Below are 15,273 nucleotides of genomic sequence, written 5' to 3'. Positions count from 1 at the left end.
CAAAGCCACCAGGAGGAGAAAAACCAACAGCAGCGCAGCCAGCCCTTAGCAATTGTTTCACGGTCGGAATTAAATCACATCAAAACGCCCCCCTGAAACCCACATCCTGAAGGAGCAAACCTACTACAGCCAACCTCCAGTGGTTCGCTAGAGTTCATATGAACAACCTGCCTCTACATCCGAGGAAAGGGGGCGGCGAGGCTGCTCCTGCGCCGCGCCCACCACATCCCAGACCTAGGATCCCACTCGCCCAATCTCAAGAAGCGAAGAAGCTGCCGCTTATGCTAATAACAGCCCCACAGGAATTAGGAGAGACTGCCCGGCGGCTGGAATGCTTTTGCCAGGAAGGCGAAGTCCAGAGACACCACTTCCTGGGGTTACTTCGCCCCTCCTGTGACTCCTTGTATTCTGTTTTAAGAGAGACTACTTCACAGGGAAATGTCAACCTCCTTTACCGACAGATCTTTAAAACACGTGGGCGCATGGTTTTAAGGGTAGCCCTGTTTAAGGTTTGCAACATTGCTAAAGACAGCACACTGCCGAGACCACTCGCGCAGAGCGAGGCCATTAGGAGATTTCGTTAGAACCAATGCTTCCAAAGAGGGTTACAGCAAGGTACCAAGTGCAGCCACCTATCCCAGCCCTTGTAATAAACCATTTTCACTAGTCATTGCTCCAAAAATTCCCATCTTGAGCTCCTAATCTCTGGGACACCTAGAACTAAGTAAGCTTCGTATGACTCACATAGTCCAGATAATTAACGCGAAGGAGAAAATGAGAATTCGAATTAGTTGCAACACTTAAACAGGGAAGATGTAGACTCGTCATTTAATCTCCTCTTGGCTTTCAAAAAATACCCTCTGGCTATTCTTTTTGCCCCCTCCCCCCTTCTGGGTTTGATGAAAAGGACCGGTCTACTCCGACTTCTTTGATGAAGCTGCATCTTCCAAGGGTTCTTGTGCTCAGTCAAATTGGCTCACTCAGAGGAGGAATTCTGACTTTGTTAAATTTAGGTTAGCAGGAGCTGTAAACGTCTGAAACTATGTCCCTTTGCTCTTTACCCTATCACACTGGAGGCTGCATAGCTTCACTATAAAAATGGATTTATTCCCAACCTTCCTTTTATTTTCCCTGGCGCCTTGAAGGAAAATGCCATTTTTGGCTTCTGTAAGGTATAGCCTTGACGATTATTTAATTTTTAAAGAAAAGTTTTCGTTATTCTGACTTCTTTCACCAGACCCTTATTGTACCTAAGTCTATCAGATTACGTATGACCAACCACGTCCTATGCAGTAAACCAATATTCAATGATAGCCAGCTCCCAAACTGGTAGTTATCAGTAAGCAAAGGTTTAAATGCTGACTTAAAGAACTGTTAAAGTCTACAATGCCCAATAGCCCACAATTTCACCTTTAAAAGAGAGCTCTTGTCCTAAGCGTTCTTATGTAATGAAACCAACACACAATTCGGTGGCGTCTTATTTTCCATTTAAGGAAGATGGAGATACAATTCTTCCTGTTTACTGCAGTTTACTGCTCCCAGGTTCTACAGATGGCTGCCTCATTGGTCTAATGATTTTGCCTGAATATTTGACTTGAGGGGAGGGGTTGAGAGCTAAAAGACAATGTGTTTCCAAACTTAAGCCCCACTTACACAGTGACTTTCACAAAGCGTCGCCCTTAAAAGTCCTGTCCAAAATGCACCAAGGAGACAGTGGGAAGCGGAGAATTTTTGAGGTTTGATTCTTATTTACATCCATCCTTTAAAGGTCCCTTTCAGCGGAGTCTCCAGGATGTCAGCAACTGCCCAGTGCTGCCTGCCTCTCCTAGGTTGTTGTTCTCCCTCCTTTTGGGATGTATTTTCCTTTTTCTACGAGGTCTCTACACGCTGAGTCGAGAATCTCCAAAAAAAAACCCACGTTCCTTCGGTGGTAAAGGCACAATGAATGCGATAGCGTAGAAGCGATATTTAAGGCTCAGTCTTCATCCACTCCCTTCTTACTGATCCTTCCCCCCTGGTAAGCCTGGAGATTTTATTTTCGCTAGGGTGGTGTGCCCTTGTCTCCGAAGTGTGTGTGATTCACGGTTAGTAGAGTCACAACTCTTCTGTTTGCCTTTGCTGAGTCTCTTCTCTCTGGTTAGGTGAGCAATGTGTTACATTTTCTCCTTTTCCTTCTCCTAGTTCCTAATTCTCGCCTCATTCCCTCTGTCAGAGCATCTATCAATGTGGTGTCGACCACAGCGCCAGCGGCTTTCTCTTTCATCTTCCTCCCCTTGCCTGAGTGAGGGGGCTAGAGTGGGCGGCGGGAAGGAGGTTGAAGAGAGACTGGCAAAGGACTAGAAGTGAGGCGCCGGGGGCGGGGAGGGGGGCGGCCAGAGAAGAAGAGATGCTCAGATGATGAAGTTAAGCCATTCCCGTAGTTTCTTGTCAATTTTCACGTGGGCCACACTATTCTTTGGGGTTGGGTTACACACTGCACCCAGTCTATCTTCAGTATCTTCAGGTTGTATGCCCCCCCCCCAGGCATGAACAGGCGGGCGCAAACACATACGCACCCCCACGGCGCCCCCCCCCCCGCAAGTATGACTCGTCCTTTGGGTGCTAGGAAATGAACTAGGACTGGTGTGGGGGGGAGAACCTGGATCTCCTCCTCCTCCTAACAGACTCCCTCCTCCCCACCCCTCCAGCCAGCAGCCAAGGAGAGCAGGAGGCGGGGGAGGGGCGGGGGAGGAGAAGCGACGCAAGTGAATAGCTTTGCAGCGCCGGCTAGGCGCGGCGAGGAGAAGCGGTGGGAAGGCGCAACCGCTCACCTGCGGGGCAGCGCGCACCGGAGGGACCGGGCTGCGCTCTCGTGGGCCCTGGCATTCGGACTCTACCGGAGCCTTGCAAGCGGCTACGCTCCGGGTGTTCCCCGCCGGTCTGCCCGGAGGAGCCGAGGGGCCACCGGCAGCTCTTTGCTTTGACCGAGGGGAGGCGGGGAGAGAGGCGAGCCAGGCAGAAACTCGAGCCGGGAACAAAGAGGGATCGGGCTCGAGTGTGTGTGTGTGTGTGTGTGTGTGTGTGTGTGTGTGTGTGTGTGTGTAAGTGTGTGTATCGGCCCGAGCTGCGGGCTGGAACATTTGGACCCGAAGCTCCTGCTGTGACTCCCCAAGACTCCGCCGTGCCAGCCACCGCCGATTCCCAGCGCTCATCAGCACAAACTTTATTCTTGGCAAACTTCTCTTTTTCTCCCCTCCTCCTCCGCCCCCTCCCCCTCCAGCAGATTAAATGCTCCTCCAGAAGGAAAACTGAAGCGAAAGGGAAGGAAAGAAGCTCTAACGCGGACGTCTGCAGCCCGGGTGGCTCTTTATTGTTTACTCTGAAGGAAGTGGACTTTTCGGTATTTTCTGATTCTTCTCGCACCTCCGCTGGGGCAAACGGAGCCTCTTGGCCCGGCTCTCCTCTTCTCAAAAACAAAACAAAACCCGAAATCAGCATCCGAGGAATCCGTGGAGAGGTTTTGCACGGTGACGCACCACGAGACCCTCGTTTGCACTTTGGAAAGTCGTGTCCCCTCCGGAACCGGTGTCCTCGAAGCACAGACCCCAGCAGCGAGTGCGGCGTGGGGTGGCCACCCAGCCCTGGCAGCCTAGCCTAGTGCACGCGGAGCGGCGTAGACGCTCTGAGAGGCGCCGGCGGCTGCCGCCCTCGCAGTCTGGTGCCCTTCGCCCCAGGGCCGGGCGCCGGCGTCCTTCTAAGTGGGAAAGCGCGGCAATCGCAGAGGCTCCTGCAGCTGCTCCAGCCGTGGGCCCCTCGCTTGCCCACCCCGCTTCCATTCACAGTCCTTCCGCACTCAGTCTTCCAACTCCCCCACCTCACATCGACCCTCCCTTCCTGCTGTCTCGGAGTGCTCCCGCAGCGGAGCGGAGATTACACAGCCGCCGGGATGCCCCAACTTTCCGGAGGCGGCGGCGGGGGGGACCCGGAACTCTGCGCCACCGATGAGATGATCCCCTTCAAGGACGAAGGCGATCCCCAGAAGGAGAAGATCTTCGCCGAGATCAGTCACCCCGAAGAAGAGGGCGACTTAGCCGACATCAAGTCATCCTTGGTTAACGAGTCCGAAATCATCCCAGCCAGCAACGGGCATGAGGTGAGTGGGCAGCTGTCCGGAGAGGCGTGGCGGGTCCCTGGGACGCGGAGGGGAAGCAGGGCGCGCGACCACGGTGGCCACTGAGCCCTGATCCCTCGCGGGCTGGGTGGGGAATAACGGCCCCTAGTCCATGGTGCACACGTGTGTGAGCAGCGGGCAGGGAAATTTATCCCAAGTGGTTCTATGGCTAAACGGTGGCAAATGGGCAGGAAACGTTGGCCTTTATTGGACCTGTTTCGTCCTCCGACGTTCCGGTGGCTCTGAGGGACGCGGTGCATTAAAACAGGAATGTCTAAACACAACTGTGAAGTCTATCATGGGGTGGAAAACAAAGTGCATCCGCTAGCTCTCTCTATACAGTGCACAGAAGTGCGTTAAACCACCGAGGGCTCCAAGGAGCGAAGCCCCAGGAAGGAGGAAAGAGAGGCGGGCGTGGGCCTCGCAGAAGGGGCCGTCCCAACCGCCGTGGAGCCGGGGCGCGCGCCCTAACTGCGGGGGCGTTGCGGGGCCGGGTCCCCACAGCAGGAGAGGCTGCTGCCGGGAGCCGTGGGCGAGCCGATCCGAGCCAGCCAACGGTACCGACACCGCAGTCCTTCCGCCCGCAACCCCGGCGTTTAAAGTGGAAAGAAAAGCGTTTATTTGGGGTTAGGCTGGGTTGGGATCAGGCCCTGGATCTCTGCAGAAGAAAGGCGAGCCCTCGGCGGAAGCCGGGCGGCGACTAGGGAGGAGGGACGCGCTTTATCAGATCTCCGGGCCAGCTGAAGGCGACGGCGCTGGTAACCCGAGTAGAGTAAATAGAGACACGTGGGTGCCGGCGCGAGGGAGCGGGGAGCCCGGCCGCGCGCGAGCATCTGATGGGCGTAGATCCCCAAAGCCCACACCTTAGTGGCCACTCTGTCTCAGCAGCTGAGGAAACCTCACGGGGGCATCCAGTAGAAAAGTTCTGATACCCAAATGATGTCCCCAACGTTTTTTCCTTCCAGAGAAACTTGGAGAGTATAGCCTTTTCCTTAAATGGCAGCTTTCTGCCCCCACCCCCAACCCAAAGAAAGGGTGGTTTCGGGGGCGGGGACATTTTGGGTTTAAAGAGTGCTTTTAAGAACACCTCAGAGTTACCTTCTCTGTCCCGATGGCAGGGGTGAGTACGCATCTGGGAAGGCTGGGGGGCCTGATTCCAAAAATATAAGGGACCCTTTCTAGTCCCAAAGCCCTACAAAAAAAAAATATATATATATAGAGAGAGGAAGGGGGCGAGAATGCAGTCAAAGTCAGGTAAAAAGGGTCTCCGGACGAGGGATTGAAATACCATCTAAACTCTGGTGGGGTTTTTTGTTTGTTTGGGGGTTTTTTTGTTTTTGTTTTTGTTTTATTCTTGGCCAGACTGTAGAGTAGCCTCTTTCTTTCTACTGGAGTAGTTTACACATTTCAATCCACCTCACATTTCTACGGTTTTGTAGTCTGAGGAGAAAAGCCATGCTTAGGAAACTGACAACTACCGGGGTTGGGTGTTTGAACTGTTCATCTTTCCGCGGTGGAAGTGGGGCAAGCAGAGCCCCGGAAGATGTAAAGCTTAGACCACCGATTTGCACGTGGTTGAGTCGGGTCGGTAGTGCTTACCAAAACCAATATTAACCGGGCTACCTTTTAGATGTCTATAACCCGACTCTCAATTTTCCCTCCCATTAACCACAGACCAGTTCTACTCTGATAGCCTGGTAGCACTCGGCCTGAAAGTTGTAAGTGAATGCTAGGACTCCTCTCAGGCAATGTCCCTAGGACCTCAGCAAAGTAGTTCTTTTGTTTACGTTTCCAGATCTCATTTTCCATTACAAAATGTTGTTTCTGGTGACCTTTTAATCAGGTCTTGTCAGAGTAAACCAAGGCTGAAGAGGCTCACCCATCCTAGAAGCTGGGCACCCTGCAAGCAAGCATTGATGGGTTGTTAGAACAGAACACGTCATTTCTAAATTCACTTTTTTTTTTGCCACCTTACTTTTGATCCAGAGTACCTAATAATCATTCAAAAATACACATGGAAAAATTTTTTTCCAGTACTCAAATCTAGTTTGTCCTTAATTTTAACCAAATGAGTAAACCGAGTTTTACCTGAATCTTTACCTTTGAATTAACAGCAGACCCATCTGTTACAAACTCTAAGGTGATCTTCTTTCTTTTGGGGGTGGCTATTCATGCCATTAGGTGGTCAGACAAGCCCCGTCCTCTCAGGAGCCCTACCACGACAAGGCCAGAGAACACCCTGATGACGGTAAGCCAGATTCTCTTTCTCCCCACTTTTACCATAGGGCACAGGCTGATGGGAATATCTGGTTTTCTTTTGTTACTTCTGTTTGAGTAGGGTGGAACCAGATAGGCAAGACTCCCCACATACTGTTTTAACAGAATGACCAGAAATGCAAAGCTGCTTTCTCACGGTGTACACCGCATTCTTTTGAAACATGCCTTGCATGGGTCTGGGCCTTTGGGTTTCCATTGGCTTTCAGATGCTTAGAGAAGGGATGTTTCTAAAGAGTATTTTTCATTTGCAAGTTGCTGCCTGTGGGTTCTCAGTGCAGTGAAGGAAGGCAGTGTGTAGGCAGATATATCAGGGTCAGTAACTTAGCTTGTAAAATAGGAAAACTATTAGAAGCTACATATATCAATCAGATGGTAGGCATTTCTCTCATTGTTGACTCTTGTCGACACTTTAAAAAAATTACATACTCACACAGAAACATTACAAACATATACACACATGTTCAAACACCCAAACATACATGCAAACATATACTCCCAAACACACATTTTCTCTCTCTCTCTCTCTCTCTCTCTCTCTCTCTCTCTCTCTCTCTCTCTGCTTATTCCATGTTTAATCGGATCACCATAGGGTTTACTTAATCAGTTGGCATTTCTGGTCTCCTGCAATTCCTTAACAACTGGCCTGTCTAGAATGGAGTGTGCGTACGTTCAGTGTGTAAAGCAGGTGGCAGGGGAAAGCTCTATATCATATATCAGCCTTCCTTTCTGGCAACAAGCAGATGCAGTAACTTGTATACCGTAAGTTAAATAAATAAAGCCCATACACTAAGTACAGGAAAGCATTTTAAAATACATGTGGTATTTTTAAATAAATACAGTAATGTAAAGTACATAAGTTCCTTGCATGCAGTAAATTAAAAGTAAAGAAACATTGCTTTGATAGACTATAAATTTAGGGATGAAATTATTATTTCCAAAGGTTAATTCACTACAAATTTGGGTTTTAACCGTACACTAGGTCCAGTTTTCTCCCTCAATAAAAGTCTAACATTTGGTAGAAATTCAGAGGCACAGGAGGAATTTTTGAATTTGCCTAAAAGAAGAACCCTTCAATGTATAGTAAATGTATATGTGTGTCAGGGGTAGGTGGCCTTATATACTAACATTTCAGTACTTAGGTTTCTGTGTGTGTTCCCTGGTGTTTCTGTATTTTGCAGTCCAGTTAGCATTAGAACAAATTAGGTTAGATGAATAACACTTATTTTTGTAAAAACATCAGTCAGTAGTGGAAGTAAATTGAACCACATGTTTTTTTAAAGCATCTGGTTTGCTGTTAAAGCCATCGAGGAGCGTCAATATTGTCATTCTAAAATAGAGCCTAGTAGTCCAGTTACAGTATCTTATAAGCAGATATTTTGTGTAAAGTCTGGGCTGTCTGAGCAGCAGCTGATTTTCTGATGAGAGACGGTGTGATGTAAAAGCAGTGCTGATGCAGCATCTCTGATTGTCCTTTGGCTTCTCCCAGGAAAGCATCCAGACGGAGGCCTGTACAACAAGGGACCCTCCTACTCCAGTTACTCTGGCTACATAATGATGCCCAATATGAACAGCGACCCGTACATGTCAAATGGGTCCCTTTCTCCACCCATCCCGAGGACAGTGAGTAACATGCTGATGTTGAAAATTATTCTCAGACGTGCAAATTAATTTGTGTTTCAACAGGATGCTTATTTCCTCAAACACACTGCCAATGGCTTCCTTGCATGAGACTTAGTCATCCCATCGTTCCATAAGAGCTGTGTGTGGAGTGGAGGCCTGAGAACAGTGCTGGTTTTATGTCTCCCGTTTGGATTTTTAGATTTAGGCTGACGGGCTGAGATGAATGAAGTAGAGATTCATGAGTTATGAAATCAAATGGAGCCAAGTCGGAGGAGCAATGATATATATATTCTGTGTTTCTGTGCTGATGATTGGAGGGAAGTGGATTCCATCTCTAACTAAGGACCAGGTAGCTTTCAAAGCCCTAAACTGTTTACAGTCAGAACTGCTGAGGCTCATTTGGATCTAGACATTCAGAATGTTATTTTGGCCTTTGAAAATGTCTTGCTTCATTACCTTAGCTATTGTTTTAAAAGGGGAGCCACAGGGGAGCCATTTTCACTTTGTTGTCAACTGGGGAAATATCTGAAGATCATGTAGTGAAAGCTGTTGCTGTTTTCCTTCGTTATTTTCTTAAAGTTGTAAGGGAAAAAAAATGCAGCGTCGTACAACTGCGCTATGCTGGCGTGTACAACATCACGGACGTCACGTGTGGTATTTGGTGCCATGTCTCTTTAACTGGGGTAAGATGGCACCTGTGTCTTGAGAACGAGTGGATGATAACGTGTAGAGGGTGAGCACGTGATCACACTGTCGAACACACCCAGTGTACCCCTCCCCCCCCCATTTTGGAGAAGCTGCTGGGACGGTCATAATTACTTGCCTGTTCCCAGTCCCACGCCTCCACCACCCTAGCCCAGTGAGAACACAGAGGAGTGAATCTCCCTGACTGACTTCTCGGGTGAATTGGGGTGAATCTCATTGCTGAAAAGTCCCTCAGAAGCCCTTGGGGCAAGGGGTGTCAGGGATGCCTTATGGCAGACAGAGTCTGAGAGATGGGAGGGTCACCAAAGAGGCAGCCCAGGAGATGGTTGGCCATCATGGGGAGGGAGAGCTTGTGGGTTATCTCAGTGGTGTGAGCGAGCCCTCCACGGTTACAATGATCTAGCTAGCGTGTTGAGTTGGTGGGCCTTGTGATTGCAGACTCACTGTGAGAGGTTTTCTGCAAATTCCAGGTGGATATTTAAACTCGGGTGGGGGCCATGCTTTTTCTCACTGTCATAAGGCAGCTGGTCTGGGGTTCATGGGGATCAAATCTTGGAGATTTTTGTGACCTTGGTTACAAGGAATGCCCCCCCCCCATTATTTTAAAACATTTCAAGTATTTAATGATATTTAATGCCGGTGTGGTGTGAGGGATCTTCTACCTGAACTGTGGATGAACTGATAAAGCAATCATAGTCTATTGTTTAGAGATTAACCCCCACCTCCCCAAACACTGAAAGCGTTTCTGGGTTCTAAAACTTGTAGAGAACTTGGTGAGCCATATAGAGAAATATATCTGATTTTTTTTAATAGCTGTGCAGATTTGTTTGTTTGTTTGTTTTTGTTTTTTTATGGGCTGCATTCTGGGTAAGGAACAGTTGAAGGTTTCTACAGAAAGGCTAAAAGGTCAACAAATAGTCTTTTCCAATCAAGTTAGAGATCTGGTAACAGAAGATGGCTTCACTTCCCGAACCGTTTACGTTTTATCCATGAGCACAGTGTGTACTGAATGGTGGTTTACGCCACAGGGAGACCGGATGCGTCTCTCGTCAGAGAAGAAATGTGGGAAATTAGTGTCATAATCTTCCTGGTATTTATACACCGCACCTACAAATACTGAAAATGAGCATTTCCCCTTTAAGCCAGTTCTCTGTCTTTGGTCTCTGTAGTCTTTTCCCCTGATTCTTCTAGTATATCCAATTTAGGGTGTGTGTGTGTGTGTGTGTGTGTGTGTGTGTGCTCGCACACACATGCACACGTGCCTATGCACCTTATAACTCAGCACCACTTTGAAATGTCAGTAGAATGCAAGGTATTTATTATTTATTGTTATGCATGTATTGAACTGTTGACATCTGTGTCATCAGTCATCGCTTAGGGACAATTTGTGGGCTGAGCAAATGTCACTAGGTGTAGACTCTGTCCAGAGAACCTGTCCTCTCTCTCCTGTTGTCTGTGCTGAATCCCCGTACATGTGAGAATGCGTTTGTGTCAGGTATGTTTGATTGAGAGACCCTCCAGTTTGCACAGTTCCAGAAGCCTTTCATTTTAACCACAAGGCTATGTCAATTTTTTTTTTAAGAGTCCAACTGAAGTGAGTTACAATCTTTGGTTTTTAATATCTAACAGCTGTTTGTAATGTTTCTGAGATCAAAAACACTTTAACCGGAAGGCAGCCTCTCTTCTTCGGCCTAACCACACTTCTCTCTTCCTCCTCGCTTCTGTCCCCTGGCAGGACTGTTTGTGTCACTGACATTAGGAAGGTAGACTTTCTTAGAGGGTGTCAGGAGCTGGTGGACCATTTGTGTTTGAGTCTCCCGAGTAGGAGCGGCCTGGTGACTTGAATTTGCATTACAAACAAATTCGGGTTTATTGCATCTGCTGCTTGTGAGAACTGGGGAGAAACATCTGTGGGAGGGTGAGGCACCAAGGGGGGGGGGCCCTCTCCTTTCTGTGACTAACTGCTGTCCTGAGCTTCCAGCTGTGGCCAAGTGGCACACACAGGGAGTCCTCTTCTGAAGTCTCCCCAGAACCATCTGCCCTTGCTCCTGTTTTCACCCAGGTCAGACATCATGGTTCCTACTCAGGAGAACTGCCTTTGCCCATCCACCATTTTCCCTTCTGCAAGGACATTTTAGTTGGGACCTCCTTTTAGAACCGGAACCTTTAAGGGAATGTATCTATACCAGGTATCTCATGAACGAGTCTCTCCTGGAATCTTAACTAAATATGAGTTTTCAGTTCAAATAAACAAGAAGGCAGCTATGGCGACCCACTTGGTGTCAGTGTAAGTTCTTCAAACACAGAGGCACAGAGGGTGAAGAGATGCGCAAGCCTGCTAATATTTCAGAACCAGGACCCCAGGAAAGTTTATTAAAAGCATACTTCCAAACCTTTCTTTCTCTGAAGCTTATGTTTGAAAATAAAGCCATTGCTGAGGTATAAAGACAGCAACAGCAAACACTAAAGCCCAGTGCCTTGTGTCCCAGTCTTAGTGGTGGAGCCCAGTGTTCTGGCACGGTGTGAAAAGAGCTCTGAGCACAGCTGCTTTAACATAGGAAAGGTCCCCGTGGGGTAAGATTATCCTGTAGTTAGTCACCCTGGGTGTCAAACTTCCATCTGTCCCTCCTGCAGCCCAAATGGTTAACACCTTACAAGAGAGAAGCCTTCCATGTCTCTTCTGAGGCCTGGGAGAGTCAGGAAGCTGCCTGGTGGGCCCTGGCCACAGTAGCTCTGAATCATGAGAACCTCGAACTTTCCGGTTCTCTGTGGTCTTCCTCAGAGAGACCTTGTGGGTAGGAGAGGGAAAGATGTCTATGGCCTCGTTTTAGCTGCCTTGTAAATTTGTTATTTTTAAAGTGGGAATAGCTGTCGGAATGTTATAGGCTTTTATTTATTCAGTCTCTTCGTTATTTAGAATAGCTCGATTGTGCTGACTGGTATATTTCTTTTAGGGAATAAACATTTGAGTTTCCAGTGAACAGATCGAAGTCTAGTAGATCTCCCACCTCTGACTTTTGTATTAACTTTACAAACAGCTCCGATTTGATTTTTGTCATGGTTCACTTCTGGGACAAATGGGCTGAGGTAGATTTGCCTCACCACGAAGCTTCCAAACACCCATGTGCCAGTGCTGTATGGCTTTGAAAACAACTGTTAAAAATAAATAAGTAAATAAAAAGATAGTAGCCCAGGGGTAGGTATTGTATGCCTGTGGCTCATGCCTCATGTGAGGAGTCTGAGGAGGGAGGCTCTTCTCGTGCTGCCAGGAGGTACCTGATTTGACTTCCTGATGGATTCATTTGAATTTTCTCATTCCAGTTGTTTAAGTCTCGCAGCTAAGTATGCGGGCTTTTCCCCCTTTACGGTCAAGCATAGGATATATTTTTCAAGTGTATTTTGTGTAATGTTTGCATGTGGCTATCAGGGATGAGAACGGGTTGGGTAATTCCTCTTCAGAGTCCCTGGATATTCTGTTTGGCCCTTCCTCACGACACTACAGCAAAGCAGGGGAAGACGCATGATTGACAGGAATTTGGAGCAGTCACCGTCCGTCCCTCCCCTCAGATATCTCCCATCTCTAATGATTCTGCCCACCGTAGTGTGCCAGGGAGCCACACTCCCAGGAGTTGATGCCGTATGCACTGATCATGTCCCTCGCTCTGTCCTGTCTTTTGAATTGACCCTGGCAGGTTTTTTTGTTTGCTTGTTTTAGAAGGACATGAGGGTAACCCCTAATGTGGCAACCTCACTAACTCAAGACCACCACCACAGACTGGGAGCAAATCTTTTGATGTCGTTTGGCTGGTTTTGATTTTTTTTTTTTGAGACAGGGTGTTACTGTCTATGGCCTTGAACTCACAGACATGCGACTACCTCTGCTTCCCCAGTGCTGGGATTAAAGGAGTGACGGGCAGCTGAATCCTGGTGTTTTTAAAGCGTTTCTACAGCCCCCACACGGCTTGGAGTTCTTCTCATCAGCCTCCTTGTTCTAGCTCAGTCTTCAGCGCACACCTTAGGGTGATTAGCAGAGCTGGACTCTCACGTGCATGGAGAGATTTGGGTTTTTCGAGACAGAATTTCTCTGTATAGCCCTGGCTGTCCTGGAACTCACTTTGTAGACCAGGCTGGCCTCGAACTCCGCCTGCCTTTGCCTCTTGAGTGCTGGGATTAAAGGCATGCGCCACCATGCCTGGCGCATGTAGAGATTTTAAAAGTAATTCTGCTAATTCTGTAGGCAGACCCATTTTGGATTTATTTACTTAAAAATTGTAAGCAATCAGATCCACTCCAGCCCCCCTTTTCTCCTTCCTGACTCATTTGTTCTCCATTTACATATTATGGGTAAGATCAGGATTTTACAGATTGGGTCCCCTTTGATTTTAGAGAATGACTTGAGAGATTAAAAATAAAACATTTCCGTGCTGCCTGTGGTGAGCAGGAAAAGCACACGTGTGTTATTTCCAGGTACATAGCACACGAGATGCTGTCATGGGACTGAAGGTTGGGTTTTCAATGGAGGCATCCATTTAAAAGTTGTTCTCATTAAAGCCAGTATATAAGCAACTGCGACAAAGCTGGTCCAGGCTGTGGGAAGTCACAACTTGTAGTCATAGCTGCTTAGAAGGCTGAAGCGGGAAGATTTGAGTTTAGGAGTTCAAGGCTAGCCTGAGTCAGCATAGCAAGGTAGGGGTGTGTGTGTGTGTGCATACATTAAATCATGGTTTCTTTTTAAATATTACAACTTCAGTTTTTTTAATTTAATTTTATTCATGTGTAAGTGTATACCAATGAATTCCGGCATGTGCACATCACGACGGGTGTGTGTGTAGAGATCAGAGGACAGCTTTGGGAAGTTTCTTGTTCTCTCCTTCCATTATGGACCCCAGGGTTTGAACTCAAGTCATTAGATGGCCACAGCAAGTGCCTCTACTTGCTGAGCCATCTCACGCTGGTCCTATTGTGATTATTTTTTTTTTTAAGAAATGAAATCACAATATAGGAATCATAGTTTTCCTTATAACCCTGCAAATCATTTTAAAGATGTAAATAATCCAATATGTAAAATTTGGAAGCCCAAAGCTCAAAAAAAATGAGTTAATTCCCAACAGCAAACGCTAGAAAAAATGAATAGGGGTGGAGAACCAGGGCTCTGAATCAGAGGTTGTGCAGCAAGTGGGGACCCCGAACTCAGCCTCTGGCAAGTCAGCCCTGTGTGTTTCTAACCATCAGCCAATGATAGGGGAGAGCGTGCAGTCCAAAGACGACACTGAAGTGCAGTGTCCATTTCTGGCTAAGCCCACTGGAATCGTGAACTTGCTGTGTGTATCATCGCAAAGCCCCACAGGCAATGATAGTCTCCGTGGGAAGCTCTCTGGGGCAGCAGGAAGCAGGAAGAATCTGCGCTGCCTCTCCCACTTCCCGTGAGGGGTAGGGAAGATGCGCCACAGAAAGTCTAAAGGCAGACATTTTCAATTTTGGGGGGACTGTCTACAGGCAATGAGTCTCTCGAAGCTCTGGTCGTTGATTGGGACTTCTACCCACCCGTGATCCTCTAAGGCACCTGGTGGCAGTTTTGCAGAAATCACATTTTGATCTCCATCATTAAGTAATTACTGAGAGCATATAAAGTTTGGTTCAGTGGAGATGATTAGCCAGGCCTGGAGGCAAAGGCCTGTGGTCCAAGTTACTCAAGGGGTTGAGGCAGGAAACTTGCAAGTTTCTCAGGACAGCCTGGAAAAAAAAATCTGTAAGATCCTGTCTCAAAAAAGAAGGGAAAGGAGGGCTGGGAATGGTCCATGCTAGATGCTTGTCCAGTATGCACGAGACCCTGGGCTCAGCACCCAGGATGGCAATATGAACGAATGGAGGAGGCTGTTGCTACGCAACCCTGAGAAAGATGGAATGGAGAAGCTGATGTGGGGAGGCTCTGTGATGTGAAGAGAGGAATGCCTCTAGGGATGCCCTACTTGGGAAAAAAATGGCTGTCAGCCTCTGAACCAAACAAAAGACGTTAAAACTGCTCTGATTTTTAGTTTTTAAACTTAAAAAAAATAATAAATTTTTATTACGTGTAGGTGTGTGTGTCTGCATGCAGGTGTGCACACGTGAGACCAGGGGCATCAGGTCCCCTGCAACTGTAGTCACAGATGCTTTTGAGCCACCTGATCTATAGGTGCTAGGGACAGGACTTGGGTCCACTGGAACAGCCATCTCTCCATCCCCTAATCTGCTAAGCTTTGTCATAAACACTGTCAGCCGCGATGGTAGTTGATCATGAGTTGGTCATGAGTTCATCTGGGATTGAGATAGTGACATCAGCCTTGAACAGAAAAGATGCTCCGAGTCAGCTTGCATAATCAATAAAGTGCCAACAGGGCCTGTATACATCCTTCTCTCTATTTTTAAACTTCTCGTACGCTAGTTTTCTATCAAACCAAGTTTCTTATGAAATGTAGACTCTGAAAGTATCTGCCAAGTAACCCTGTCTTGTATGCCGTATTTTCTTTATTCTCTTATTT

General features: G+C 47.6%; 1 protein-coding gene across 8 annotated transcripts in view; it reads left to right on the top strand.

The window, feature by feature from the left end:
• Positions 1-2,945: 2,945 nt before the first annotated feature.
• The window catches only part of Lef1 (lymphoid enhancer binding factor 1), a 113,395-nt gene continuing 101,067 nt past the window's right edge, over positions 2,946-15,273 (top strand). For 5 of the 8 annotated variants that reach the window (XM_021157756.2, XM_021157757.3, XM_021157754.3 and 2 more), the window contains exons 1-3: positions 2,946-4,132; positions 6,332-6,398; positions 7,914-8,047. In XM_021157756.2, coding sequence (XP_021013415.1) covers positions 3,926-4,132; positions 6,332-6,398; positions 7,914-8,047 — 408 coding nt within the window. In that variant the 5' untranslated portion in view covers positions 2,946-3,925. Of the gene's footprint in view, positions 4,133-5,087; positions 5,271-6,331; positions 6,399-7,913; positions 8,048-15,273 lie in introns of those variants that run through there. The other 3 variants (XM_085835523.1, XM_021157758.3, XM_021157759.3) reach the window with 1 other exon arrangement.

Source organism: Mus caroli, unplaced genomic scaffold (assembly GCF_978045245.1).
Source record: "Mus caroli unplaced genomic scaffold, Mus_caroli_1 scaffold_3, whole genome shotgun sequence".
Classification (NCBI taxonomy): domain Eukaryota; kingdom Metazoa; phylum Chordata; class Mammalia; order Rodentia; family Muridae; genus Mus; species Mus caroli.
This window is presented reverse-complemented; position numbering and strand designations above follow the sequence as displayed.